General features: G+C 37.1%; 1 protein-coding gene across 1 annotated transcript in view; it reads right to left on the minus strand.

The window, feature by feature from the left end:
* The window catches only part of LOC122815799 (vomeronasal type-2 receptor 116-like), a 58,185-nt gene extending 44,852 nt beyond the window's left edge, over nt 1–13,333 (minus strand). The window contains exon 1 of the mRNA XM_044088598.1: nt 13,121–13,333. Within this exon, the coding sequence (XP_043944533.1) occupies nt 13,121–13,333 (213 nt within the window). The remainder of the gene's footprint in view (nt 1–13,120) is intronic.
* Between the last annotated feature and the right edge of the window lie 824 nt (nt 13,334–14,157).

Genomic DNA, 14,157 nt, shown 5'->3' on the forward strand with positions numbered 1-14,157 from the left:
GATGGAGACAGATGTGGTTGACCAGGGAGTGGAGTATGTATACGCCATATCCATTATAAAAACATATATGACTTACATACCTGCTGGAGTGCCCATGTTTACATTGGTATTACTCATTTATTTATTCTCACTGGACCATTTATATGGTCAGTCTGGGAACATAAAGCATCAAAAACAACAGAATTAACATCATATTAACAATATTCAGTTTGTTATACGTAAATATAACAAAGACTAGAAAATCTATGGTAACATTCAGCTATAAAGCAATAACACACATTATAGTATCCATTGATAGTAATTATCTGTATTACAAAGGGTGAGAAGGGTGATAGTATATGAAGGGCAATATAATTGATTTATATGTATGGTATTGGTTATTATAATGAAAACATAGATCAGGTCAAGTAAATAAATTTGTTTGTAGCAGCAGCAGTTGGCTGTATCTTTGAAGATGAAGTATTAAAGCTCCTTTCCAGATATTGTAAGGGAGGAGTTTTCTTTAGGGGAGGTGAAGAGAGGTTCCCCAATCTGAGAGTCATGGGCTGAAAAACTGTGGTCTTTACAGTACTGTTTTGTTTGTGGTTCAAAGAGTGAGGTAATGGTTTGAGAGAAAAGTCATCTGGCAATTAAAAATAAAGACTGAAAATTAATTTGTTTGAAAAGTAGAGACCCCAGTAAGAGCTTCATTCTGTGGGTGATGAGAGGCCAGTGAGCTATGGAAAAGACACGAGACTGGTGTTGTTTCTTTAATGATAATGCAATGAACTTACATATGTGTTTGCATTAATTTGTAAGGAGGAAAGGATTTTCTTTGAAATAGATATTATTCATGAGAGACAGTGATGAAGATGAGAGAGGAGAACCCATTTTCCAAATACTGTCCTTGCTTCTAGGGTGAGAAAGTAAGAAATCTTGGTGGCCCAAAACAGTTGTGTGTTGATTTTTGCTTTTGTGTATTGTATATGATGATGGATGATCTAGTATGTAAATAATTAACAGAAATAGGTAGTGCTTAATATGGGAGTTACATTGTTGAAATCTATTTTCCCATTTCATATGAAAGTTTGAGTTTTTGTTTGTTTTCAAAGAGCATTTTTTTGTTTCTAGTAGTTAAGATAAGTTTCTGTTGAGCTGGCTAGAGGGATAGTTGGTATAGGTCCTCTGTGGAGTTGTTTTTTGATCAATAAATAAGACGAGTGATATCTATGAATCACATTATCATCAGCATAAAGGATGATAGATATGTGAAGAAGGTCATCTGGGAGTGAACTAATGAAAAAAGAGAAAAGAAGAGGTAAGTAGACTGATCCTTGAGGTACCAGGGTGTGCAAATGGGCAGATTCAGAGAAGGAAGACACATTTTTAATTGTGTATTGTTTACTGGATAGAAAGTTCATAAACCTATGTAAACTCTGGTTGCTAGCGCCAGCCCTGGATAGAGAGTTAAACAGGAGTTTGTGGTCAACATAACCAAACGTTTTTGTGAGTTCTACAGACAATGAGTGATTATGATTCCTCTTATCAGTGTTTAGAACGATGTCATTGTGTGTATAAATACAGCTGTTTGGGTGTTATGACAGTACCAGAAGCCAGGATGTTTAGGTAAATAGATTTTGTTAGTCTGTAAATAGTTGCATAGCTTGGAGTAGATTAGTTTCTCAAATATTCTTCTGAATGTGCTTAGGACTCAGATGGGACATAAGTCAACAATGAAGGAAGGTTTACTATTTAGTTTCTATAGGGATGGCATAATGTTGTGGGTAAGATAGTTGTTATATAAGATTTTGAGTGAGTATAATAGAAGAGTCTTTGCATAAGGCTATAATCCAGGGATGGATGTCATCTGCAACTACTGGGTCATCACTGGGGTTGTTGTTAAGTAGAGTTTGGATATCTTTCTGTCAGATGGCTTTGAAGTAGAATAAGGGTGTATGAGAAAGTTTCTGAAAAAGGGAGGATGTTGGAGGGAGGAGGTAGAGATGAATGTGAGATAAAGGAATTGTTTGAGGAAGTCATTGGATGTGAGGCAGCCAAAGGAAGATTGTACTGTTATTGGTTTTAGTGGATGAAGTATTGAAGGAATGACCTGTGATTTGATTTACAAGTTTCAAGAATGTTTTGGTTTACGGAGGATTTGTGGGAAAAATATAGGAGCTGGACTGAATATATTCTGTTTTTTTTTTTGACAAGGTTCCTTAGCAGGGTGAATATTTTCCTTTGCACAGTAGAGGGGTCCCTTTTTCAGGATTGCTAGGCTTTATTTTCTAGTTTGAAAAGGATGAGGAGTTCTATTGAAATGCACTGATTTTTGGCTTTGCAAAGTCAGGTAATTAGTGGAAAGTGTTTGTTTTGTAACGGATGTAGGTAACTGGTAGATGTGATGACGGTTTCTGAGGAGTCTAAGATTGAGATGATGAAGGAACAACTTGTATTGGTAAGATTGTTGTGAAGGGCCTACATTTTTTTGAAGGTGCCTTTAGCATGGCAGGAAATGGGAACAATTGGTGGAGTTTTAATAGGTAAGATGATGGTAAAAGATAATGTGCAGTGGTCATTGATGCAGGAGGAATTTCTGTATAGTGGAGAAAAGCTTGGTGCAGTTGCTAATTTTTAGTTCTTGCTAGCAGCATTTCTTACAATGCATCTTGTCATAGCTCTAAGCACTGCCTTTCTGCCAGTAATCCTGCTTGTACTTCCCATCCCCCACCTCTGCAGTATTTATATCCATGTTAATATGCTGCAGGTCACTGGGATATCTAGGCTGCATGCTCTTGTGGCACCTGTGCTGAATTGTATAGCTCCTCCAACCCACCACAGTTTTAAGTCCATGCACTGCTGCTTCTAATTGGCTGCTGTGGTTTTTGCATCACCTGCCTTGGTGTTTTTTGGGTGGGAGGTTGGCATAATGGTTAAGATGTTTATCTTACATTGCACAAGGTGCAGGGTTTAATTCTCAAACAGGGTAATTGGCTAGGCTTATAATGGCCCACAAGGTCAGTTAACCCAGTACTACTCTATGAACCTAGGGAAAAGGTAGAAACTTTAATTCTAATACATTGACCCCTTTGGCTGTTATGGGTATACTGAGTAACTGTTGAAGAAACAACTCAAACACAGGCTGATGCATATCTTATAGGTGTTTCCTATGATACCAACCCCAAGGGCCTTTTTAAGGCTAGCCATGGAACCGTAGTCTGTGACAAGATCTGGCAACCTTGATATCAGCAGGGGCTTGGAGATGAAATAGGTAAAGAAGGGATCTGGGAAACAAACCATTTACAGGCTGCCTTATGTCCATTAGAGATATATGTGTCAAAGCAGGGAAAATTTCCTGTTCCCCATCCAACTGTCCAAATTACATTTGAACTGGTTTAATGCAGAACTCTACTTCACATGAATGGGGAGCCTGTTCCAGAGTGTCTATAGATTCCAGGGTCTGCCGATGGCCTGCCTTGTGCAGAGGGATGACTGTTACTGTTCTCCATTCATGAGACACAAAAAAACTGTTTGGAGGCTGCTGTTAAATAGGAATTTCAGAGGGCCTTATAGGCGGTACAAACGAGGTAAATGGTGATTATTCCTCTCTTTTTGACTGTAATCATTAAGTTGTGAATTTATCTGGGCATTCTTTTTCCAACACTAAATATGCGGCATTGAACCTTGGTTTGAAATTCATACCTATGGTTCTTCCATGTTTATATGAGATAAAATGTGACATCTTTAGACTGAGCAGAAAGTTACATCTGAAATATTTTTTTAAGAATGTTTCCAATGAACAGACAATAGACGTAATGGAAAATAGTCTTGACACTTCATGTGAAAGTTTTTATTCATGCAATTCAGAAACTGAATGTAATGCTTATATTCACTTTGATACGAATAATGTGAATTATGATAGTATGTTTATACCTCCGTTTATGAATGATGGTGTACTACATTTTTCAGAAATGATAAATTTTGCTGTTAACAATGAATGTCTGGAGTTTATAAAAAAGAAATATGATATTAAGTACAATTTAACCCTGTCAGAATGGAAAGCTTTACAAGCCCTAAGTAAAAGGAAGGATCTAATTTTTAAACCAGCCGACAAAGGTAATAAATTAGTAGTCATGTCATACACTCAATTTTTAGCAATGTGTGGAGAACATCTTTGTGATAGAGATGTATATGAAAGAGTGGACATTAATGCATATAATACAAAAAGAAAAGAATATGAAGATTTGCTAAATAAGGGGTTCAGGTTAGGATGTTCACTGATGTAGATGTAAAGAGAAAATTTACTACAGAAGGTTGTAAAATGGCATATTTCTATTGTCTTCCCAAATACATAAGAATCTCATGCAGCCACCTGGTGGATCCATAGTCTCAGGTCGTGATTATTTTTTTAATAATATTGGTCATTTTCTTCATAGTTATTTGTTATCTAAAGTGTGTTCCTGTTCCCTCTCTTCTTACATTTGTGATGTGTTTGATGTTTTACACAAAGCGAGTGATGTTAAATGGGACAACAACATGTTTTGGGTCACCTTAGATGTAAAACTTTTATACACAAGCATTCAACATACTTTTGGAATTGAAGCCCTGAGGTTCTTCTTGGGAGCCAGTCCTGTGACTGAATACATTACAGAATTGTTATATTTCTGTCTGACCAACAATTATTTTGAGTACAACAATGATTTGCATTACCAAAAACAAGGAACGGCAATGGGGGCAGCTTTTGCCCCCACCTATCCTAATCTCAGCATGGGCTTATTTGAGTTGGAATGCTTGTTTAGAACAGAATTTTATGTCAAACACGTCATTAGATATTATAGGTTCATAGATAACCTTATTTTTTTGGTGGAGGAGAGACAAGAAAAAGTGAGTGAATTTATAGAAGGAATTCAAAACAATAGATTTGAATTAAAATTTGATGGCCTGAAAACTGGAACCAGGGTTCTGTTTTTAGATGTTATACTTGACATCTCAGATGGAAATTTTTTAAAAACAACTGTCCATCGAAAATTTGAAGGTGGTATACAATTTCTATATGGACAAAGTTGCCATCCTCCCCATACTCTTCAGGCTATCCCCTTTGGGGAATGTCTGTGGTTATCTAGATTATGTAATAATGCTAGAGATTTAAATTATGAGTTGGGTAAGAACCCCTGAGATGTTTAAAAATAGGGTTATGATCACAAAACAATCAGTAAGAGTTGGGAGAGATTTATAGAGAAGGTGAGTGGAAGCAATACCTCTTATGGGGAGTGGAACACCCAGGAAATAATGAATAGAACAGAAAAAGATGGAACCATCTATTTTGTTACAACATACAGTTGTTTTAGTGCCAATGTGGTGAATCAGGTAAAACATTTTTGGAAATATTTAATTTCATCTCAAGGTGTGTCGAAGTGGTTAAATGAAAAGTTGATTGTTTCATATAGAAAAGGAAAAAATATACAAAACGTTTAGTAAGAGATAGGTTGAGTACCCCCCTTAAATATACTACACACTTTACATATAGAACATTTGTTTGTGGTAGGTGTAAAGCTTGTAAATTTGTGGCTAAAGATTTTATGAAACTGAATATTTTCTTCAAAGTGTGTTACCATTTTAATTGCAACACAGATGGTGTTGTATATGCCCTGAGATGCCCCTGTGATAAATGTTATACTGGAGAAACTAAGAGACCTCTTAAAATTAGGCTATTGGAACATGTAAGAGATATTTTAAATAAAAAAGAAGAAAGTTCAATAGCTACACATTATATAGTTACATCAGGGGGATAGCAAGGGGCTACAGGGCACTATATTGGAGATAGTAAAGGTGGCCCAGTTTGATGCAATTTTAGTAAGAAAACAGCTGTTATTAAAATAATCCATGTACATTCAAAAAATTGATAGTCTGTCTCCTAGACGGTTAAATGAAGAATGTAATTGGAGGCTGCTTATTTAATTGTGTAATTAAGTATTAATTGTTTTAGGTATTTAAGGCAAGTGTTTTGTAATATGTTTTACTCCTCAAAGGCTTTTTGCCGGGACATCAGAGTTTTATTAAATCTACTTTGGTATACTGGATGGTCATTTCTTTTTTATCCCAGTTTCTACAGTTGTTGCAATTGTCGGCCTTATAGGTCATGTTTCATGCCATTTAGAAGGCAGCATGGAGTCTCTCATTTTGTGTATTCAAATGAGACAATGAGGCTTGGGTGTTCATTTAGGTAGTTTATTACACACATACACATCAGGATGGATGAGTGGAACATTAAACTTAAACTAAGTGACTGAATGCTACACGCATACATGCTTTCACTCTGGCTGCTCACTCAAAATGGCACTCTTGCTTGCACATGCTCAGTACTTATATGCACATGCCCATACACTGGAATGTTTTTTAACACACTCTGATCTACATCCTCCCTCTTTGACTAGTCTGTCTTGCAATGAGAAATGGCAGTTGAATAGGCATGCAAATTATACAGATATAAATAAAACAATCATGTCCAGGTTGTTGTGTATCGAGGATTAGATCTTGAAATATGATCTGACCTCATAATGTAATAATTAGAACAGGGTTTAGCAACAGGGATAGGCACTGGGGATTGTTCTGCTTCAGGATTTTCAGGGATACTTTCAGTAACAGGAACAAATGATGAAATGTTAGTGCTTTGTTCAAATCTCTTGGAAAAATACATATTCTAATACCATCTGAGCTATTCTTATGAGCTACTACAATGGAAGATACCCACTCAGTTGGTTCTTCTACTGAACAAATTACTCCTAGCTGCACCATTCTGTCTAGCTAAGCTTTGAATCTGTTCTGCATATCTACTGGTACTTTCCAAGCTGGTTTGATGACTGGGCTTACACTGTGGTCTAATTTCATGGGGTACACAACTGTGAGTTTGCCTAGTTTGTCTTCAAAAATACCAACATACTTTGGGTGAAATTTGAGCTACTATCATTCAAGCTTACATGGTGGATTTCTTTATTAAATGAAAGCATCCCATTTTCAAACTCTCCTTGAGGGCTAATAATGACTGAACGTGTCTCTTGACTACGTAAAACTGCAAGTCATAGGTGTTCCCAGCAGAATAACATAAAAGCACTACTGAGCCTTCGGTTTGAATTTCTTTATCACCATAAGCAACAAGCTTCTCACACTGTGTCATATTAAGTTGTTCTTAAGTTTTTACTCTAGCAAAGGTTTCTGCTGACATAACATTGCACTTTGAACCAGTATCTGCTTTGAGCTCTATAGGTCTCCCATTGATCCGAACAGTACAAAATATTTTGTTCTTTACCCACAAATCTACTGCATTGACTGCTTCACCAAGCACAGACACAACATCAACATAAAAAGTAGGGTCGCAGCATTCTAATTGATCAACTTGCCTCTTTGAATGCTCTTTTTTAATAAAAGAATGTGCCCCTATAGATTTCCAAAACCTTTTGAAATGATTCCACTTTTTACATGTGTGGCACTGCTGACCAAAAACTAAGCACTTTTCCCATTTGTGCTCATGGTTTCCACCACAGTTACAATAGTTGACTATGAGGTTTGCTACAGGTTTTGCTGAGTCACCACTCTACTTTACTGAGTGTGCCCTGGGTCTTACTAAAGCTGCTCTGTGTTTCATAGGAACCCCACCCTTTGGCCTATATCTCTTAACCTCGTGCTGCATACTATCAACATTAGCACTGGAAGAAGATGCTTGCATGCTTTTCTCACTTGTAAGCATATTTATGTGCTTTTCTGTGTGCTCATATATCTGACAAAAAACTCTATACCCTTTTGCAATATTAAATCATGGTCTCAAAGCATTTTTTTACTGCATCATTATTAACACCACAAACAATCTTGTCTTTTATCAACTCATCTCTCAAATCACCAAATCTGCATATTTTAGCCTTATTTCTCAAGCTGGTTATATATGCTGCAAAAATTTCACCCAGCTTTTGATCTCTTGTGTTAAATAAGTGCCTTTCCATTGTAATATTTGTTTGGGGGTTACACATTTCTCTAAATTCACATTTTAAGCCCTCAGGGTCTTCCCACGTTTCAGCCGGTATCACAATATTGTGGTCTTTCTCCTCCCTTGCAAACACAGCAGGTACATACACAAATGAACTCTGTCTTTCAATGGTGTACGAGCCAGCTAAATTAAGCAGAATAAATGCTTTTGTACATACGTCTTTGTCACAAAAAGCAGCCTGTATGAAAATATCATACTCTTGCCCACTCTCCAATTTTCTTCAATATTATCAAAGACACGTGGACTGGGTCTGCGAAATCCTTCTGCCATACCAACAAATTACTTTCAGACACAGTGGAAACTTGACTTTTGTAATTATGTTTGAACATACACACACACACCAGGTACTTGCAATAATATTCAAATGTGCAATGATCTGTTTGAAATAACTGTACTTTGCAAAATAACTGTACTCTAGTAATGCATACACTTGCCAACACTTTTCACACTTTGGATACTTTGAATGGCTTTAGTTAATAAAAAAAAAGCAGTACATTGTGAAAGAATATGGTTGTTTTTTCCTTTTTTATACATTTTATGGGATTCAGAAGTTAGTTTGACCATTTGTGTAAATATTTCAAATACTTTTATCAATATGTCACAGTTTTGGACATTTCGTTTAATTAGAAATTCTTTCTGACCATTTTGAATACTTCATTTCATATTCATTGTGTAAAAAATCATTTAAGCAAGTCTTACTACCTGGAAATTCATTTCTGACCTGTTTGCAAGTTGTTTGAGATTCAGATGATTCACTCATGTATATTCCTCAATTACTGACTGCGCACCTCATGATTTTGATTTTGGATCCAATTCTGACACCATGTCGCTCATCTTGTGTATTTAAATAAGACAATGAGGCTTGAGTGTTCATTTAAGTAGTTTATTACACACAAACACATCAGGATGGATGACTGGAACATTAAAATTAAATGAACTCACTGACTGACTGCTACAGACATACATGCTTTCACTCTGTCTGCAGACTCAAAATGGCTTTCTTGTTTGCACTTGTTCAGTACTTATATGCATGTGCCCATAGACTGGAATGTTTCTTAAAGGTATAACACACACTCTGATCTACACCTGGGATATTTTCTGGGCCCATTGATGCAATGTTCTTGGCCTTGGCATTGAGAGCGTGTTCCCTAGAGATTGTAGGAAGAGTTATATTTTATGGCATTTCCTGTGGGGAGGTTGATGGAGAGAGATAGGTAACATTAGAGCTGAATTTTTCATCCAGAAGGTTTGCTAAATGTTCTGGCTCAGTATAGGTGGCTTCATTAATACTGAGCTCTGCACACAATTGTGTATTGACTTTGAGGTTGCAGACATAGATAAAGAATGCCTTGTGGCTGTCCATGACCTGGGAGGCCAAATGTGTCTCGTATTTGGCTTTGGTAGAGGTTCACAGTTTCATAGAAGCTTACTAGGCTAAAGGCCCTAAAGCCTAAAGACTGTATTTGTCCTCCGAGTTGTATGTTTAGTCTGATGATAGAGCTTTTATCATGCACGGTACTACTCCTCCTGATATTCGCCATGATTTTCCTTCTTTTGTTGTACAACTCATTGATGTTGCCATTCCACCAGGATGACTTGTTTTTTGAGTTACTTCTGTATTTCTTACTTGTGGGTACAGCTTCCTCTCTGCTGCTATTAACATGCTTGTATCAGAATTCTATGAAAAGTTATGTGTAGGCAGCAGTGTTCTCAGTGTTTATGGGGGTCTTCAAATTTTGCCAGGTTATCATTTAATAGTAAGAAATTAGCCTTAGACAGGTCCCTGAACATTCCCGGGTTAGTGGGGGTTCCAGGTTTTATTTTTTTTTCAAAGGAGACCACTTTATGATTTAACCTTTCCAGAGAAGACATTAGACTAGGGTGTGTGCTGCCCTCTCGCATACTGGTGAGGACCAGATCTAGTAAGTTTGCAAACCTGGTTGGCATACTGACAATCTGGTCCAGGGAGTTTGTCTTTACAAAATCCAAGAATCTATGTTCCCGCACTTTTGGTGTCGTAGATGATTCCCAGTTAATAGTAGAGTAATTAAATTCATCCATGAATATGGCATTGGTTTGGATAGTGAGTGTTTCCAATAAGTTTTAATAAAAATGTATGGGTTTCCTGGTTCATAAAGGGGGTCTAATGGCTTGCAAGAACATGATACAGGATTTTGCCTATGTTGATTTGAACATGGAGAAGCTCAAGTGCATTCTCCATTTTGACCAGCCTTGAGGTATACTTACTTTTGATAAAAATCGAGACACCTCCACTTTAGTCCCTGTCAGTGTAGTAGCTGGTCTATATGTCTGGAAGGCATTATAGGGTTGCACTGCCGGTATGCTCTCTGTGGCTTTAAACCATGTCTCAGTGACCACACAGACATCAGCATTCTCCTTGATGAGGAAAGCTTGTAGGGAGTAGCGTTTCTTGTTTAAACTCCTAGGATTGAGAATGAACACCTTTAGATGTTCTTGTTTTTGATTTGCTAAGTTGAAAGTACTTTCAGTTTGACTTTGCCTGAAAAAGGCATTATGGGGGACAACAACATTTAGCTAATATTCAAAAGTGTAGAGGAGAGAGAACCAGACAATTCCTAGCAAAGCAGCATGACCTGTTGACCATCTCCTTCCATGCTGACAAATATTGCACCCCCTTAGAATGGCACCAGAAACTAAACTAATTATTGAAGTCAGTCATCTTCATGGAATCATAGTATCATAGGAGATTAGTAGGCTATCAATCTGGAGGTCATTTTAAGTATAACTATTTCAACCCAATGTAATACCACAGAAGAACTAATATTCTGTTCTTATTGTGGCATCATCCTTGGAGAAGGTAAAATGCTGCTCAGTTTTAGGCTCATGCCAGCCTGGGACACATATTCTGAGAGCTCCATGATGTTTCTCTTCATATAGTCTATGGAGGTACATCACAGGTCATTTAAATCACATGGACTATGACTGAGTCATATTGGTACTTGTGGTCCAATGACCTGTGTGCATGCATAATGTGGCAGATCCTGGTCCCTGATAAGCAACTGATTGTGACTTTCTCCTTACTCAGCCTGGTGAGAAGAACATCAAGTGTGTTTTAAAATGGAGTCTCCAATGACTAGAATGTTGGATTGTGTGGTGGTTTGCCATATGGGCTTAACAGTAGAGGTTCCATGAGATGTTTATATTAATATGGGTGTTGTTTTTAAAGAGTGCATTCTGGGAAGCTGAGCATATTTGTTATGTGTATTTCGTCTAGGAGATTTATGAGATTTAGGCAGGTTACGTGCAAATGCCATGGTGTATGTGGGTCTTTGTGACTGCTTTGAACTGTGTGTGATGGGTGCAGAGTGTGTACTACTGAGAACCTGATTGACATTGTGACAGCTTTGCCTCCAGTGATATTGTGTAAGTACATATCTCCCATACCTTATCAGTTTGTTTGCGAATGAGCTAGTTTTCAGTAAACATGAGGCAATTTCTATGTTGCCTTAGGATGCCCATGTACACCAAGCTGGTAGTAGAGATAGTAGCAAAGATCATATACAAAGCATCAGGCCTTAATTTTGATTGTACAGTTGCCAGAAGTGTATAAAGTAATGTCAGGAGTATCTGATTTGTAACTCTGGTGGCAGTGCTTGTCAATGAAAAGTAGTGGTCCTGTGTGCAACTAGGTATTGATGAAATTTAAAGGGTGTTTTACAGGAAAAATGTCAACTCAGAAGTGTCTGTATCTATATAGGCCACTGCCAAGCACTTGAGGGGAAACTAATATGTAGACCGTGATGATTTATGAATGAAGTATTTAGGGAGATATTCTGAAGTTAGGTTAGACAGCAGCTAATCAAGTAGTACTTGAAAAGAAAGAATTAGCTTTGTTAAGAATGATGTAAAGAGGGGAGTTGTATGATTGGCTGCTGCCTTCCTACTACTAATGCTGGTCTCATCACAGCTTCACACTGCTAGAATACAGTGCCCCTTTGCTTCTTCTCTCACCAGAAGCAAACCCTTAGCACCAATCCCAAGATGAGAAACAGGCCACAGGGTCTTTGCTGATAGACAGTCGTGTGCAAGAAGATGCAGTTCTAGGCTTATTTTAGCCTTTTTGAGGCCCATGCAGTATATGCAAATAACATCTTAAGGACATCAAGCATTTCAGCTACATGGTTTTTGAATGTCCATGATGTTTTACTTTTTCTTGTTAAGTCTTTAGGGATACATTTGGACTAATAAAATGAAACCCCACTAGTCGTGGACTTGCATATGTTGGTCTTCATATTATTTCATTAGTACAACATAAGTGGACTGTTTGGCACTAGTTTAGAAAGAGAGGGTCTTTATATCCAGCTGATGTCCATAGTCATTAAGGTGTCTGCCAAATATCCCAACTAACATCCAAACCAAAGAGTAGAAAGGTTGCATAGACAAACCAATTAGTAAAAACTACAAGAAAAATCTAGCCAACTTAGAGTTATAACTGTGAGATACCTCAAATCTACTGTAATAGAGACTCTTGGGATATATGAAAAGGACCCCTTAAGGACATCAAATATTTCAGCTATATAGCTTTTGAATGTCCATGACTTTTCACTTTTTCTTTTTACGTCTCTGTGGATGCATTTGGTAAAAAGGCCAAACCCCAGTAGCTGTCTACATCTTGTTTTACCCTTCTTATGAGCTTGGCAGCACAGCATAAGTGGACTGTTTGGCTTATAGTTTTTACTGTGCAATACCTTAAACCTTCTGTAAGTATGTAAGTGCACAATGTATAGCACAGTGAAAACTCTAGCTTGGCTATTTTTTCTTATAGTTTTTACTCTCACCATAGGATTATTGTGTGGGCTGATTACACACAGCAAGCAGGAGTGAATGTGTTATAGGACTCCAGCCTAGCCTGGCAAAGCCTGTGTCTTTCCCATAAAGGAATGAATGGGCCATTTGGGTAAAGGTAACTGAGCATTCATGTCAGGTCTGGCAGAGAAGCACAAAAAAACCCTGAAACTAAGGATGTCTGTAGACTGCTAGATAGCTGACATTAGAGAGCAGATAGGTGTGAATGAGTTAACAGGGAAATCAGTTAGAAAAGTAAAAGACAGAATCACAAACCTGTAAGAGTCCTCCATTCCACATGATGGCACTGTTATTAATAAAAAGCTGCTTCCCATCTTCAGCATAATGTTTAAACCATCCCACAGTTACACTTTTCATGGAACCTTCTGGAGTTAGCTGCCAGTTAATGATATTTGCAAGGGAAGTTATGTCACCATTCTCATCAAAATATAACTCTTCTCCACCAGATGTTTTGAAGCGCACTTTCATTAAGTGATAAAGAAGCTTGAAATAATTAAAGAATATTATCTTAGGTAAAGTTAATATTATTTCATCAAAACAATAGCTAAAAAGTAACTCCACAAGAAGTACTGAAATCATATGTTTTCCACATTGCCTCAGTGCAATAATCTTTTAGTAATGCTGAGACAATATATTATAATGTCCTTACAAAATTAATAATACATTTATACCAAAAGTATATATGTATATATATATATATATATATATATATATATATATATATATATAAAGAGTGCCCTATACCCGATCAAACAGACAGAATGCCAGAATGCAGGAGACTAGTATCAAAATGTCAAATTATCAAATATTATCATGTTCTGAGGAAGCTCCACGGATTATCCCAGAAAGGAATAAATGAACAGCAGGTTTTTTGCAATGCGGTAAACCTCCACACCTCCTACTAATTATATATGCTAACTCCAGTATCGCACAATCCCCAAGGAAAGGAAACATTCCTTTATCCGGGAATTGCTGATCTTCACACACCTGTCGACCATCTGTCTGATTCGACCAAATGGTATCAAGCAAACAGGGGTTCGCATTGTGTCTTTCTGATCAGGTGTAGGACACCCATATCTGGAGAAATGCCACCTATTATTGAATGTTCATATTACTAAGTGTTTTTTTTTTCTGCAGAAGTGATCAAATGTTTATTTGATCAGTTTTTTGCATGTATATATTAATCTACGATCTAATCAAAAACAACAGATTTCACATAATCTTCCTTTGATCTGCATGCTATGTGCTTTCCTAGATTTGAATAACATGCACTCGATAAAAGTGCACTTTGA

The sequence above is a fragment of the Protopterus annectens genome, chromosome 1.part1, assembly GCF_019279795.1.
Source record: "Protopterus annectens isolate FY-2018-M chromosome 1.part1, PAN1.0, whole genome shotgun sequence".
NCBI classification, from domain to species: domain Eukaryota; kingdom Metazoa; phylum Chordata; order Ceratodontiformes; family Protopteridae; genus Protopterus; species Protopterus annectens.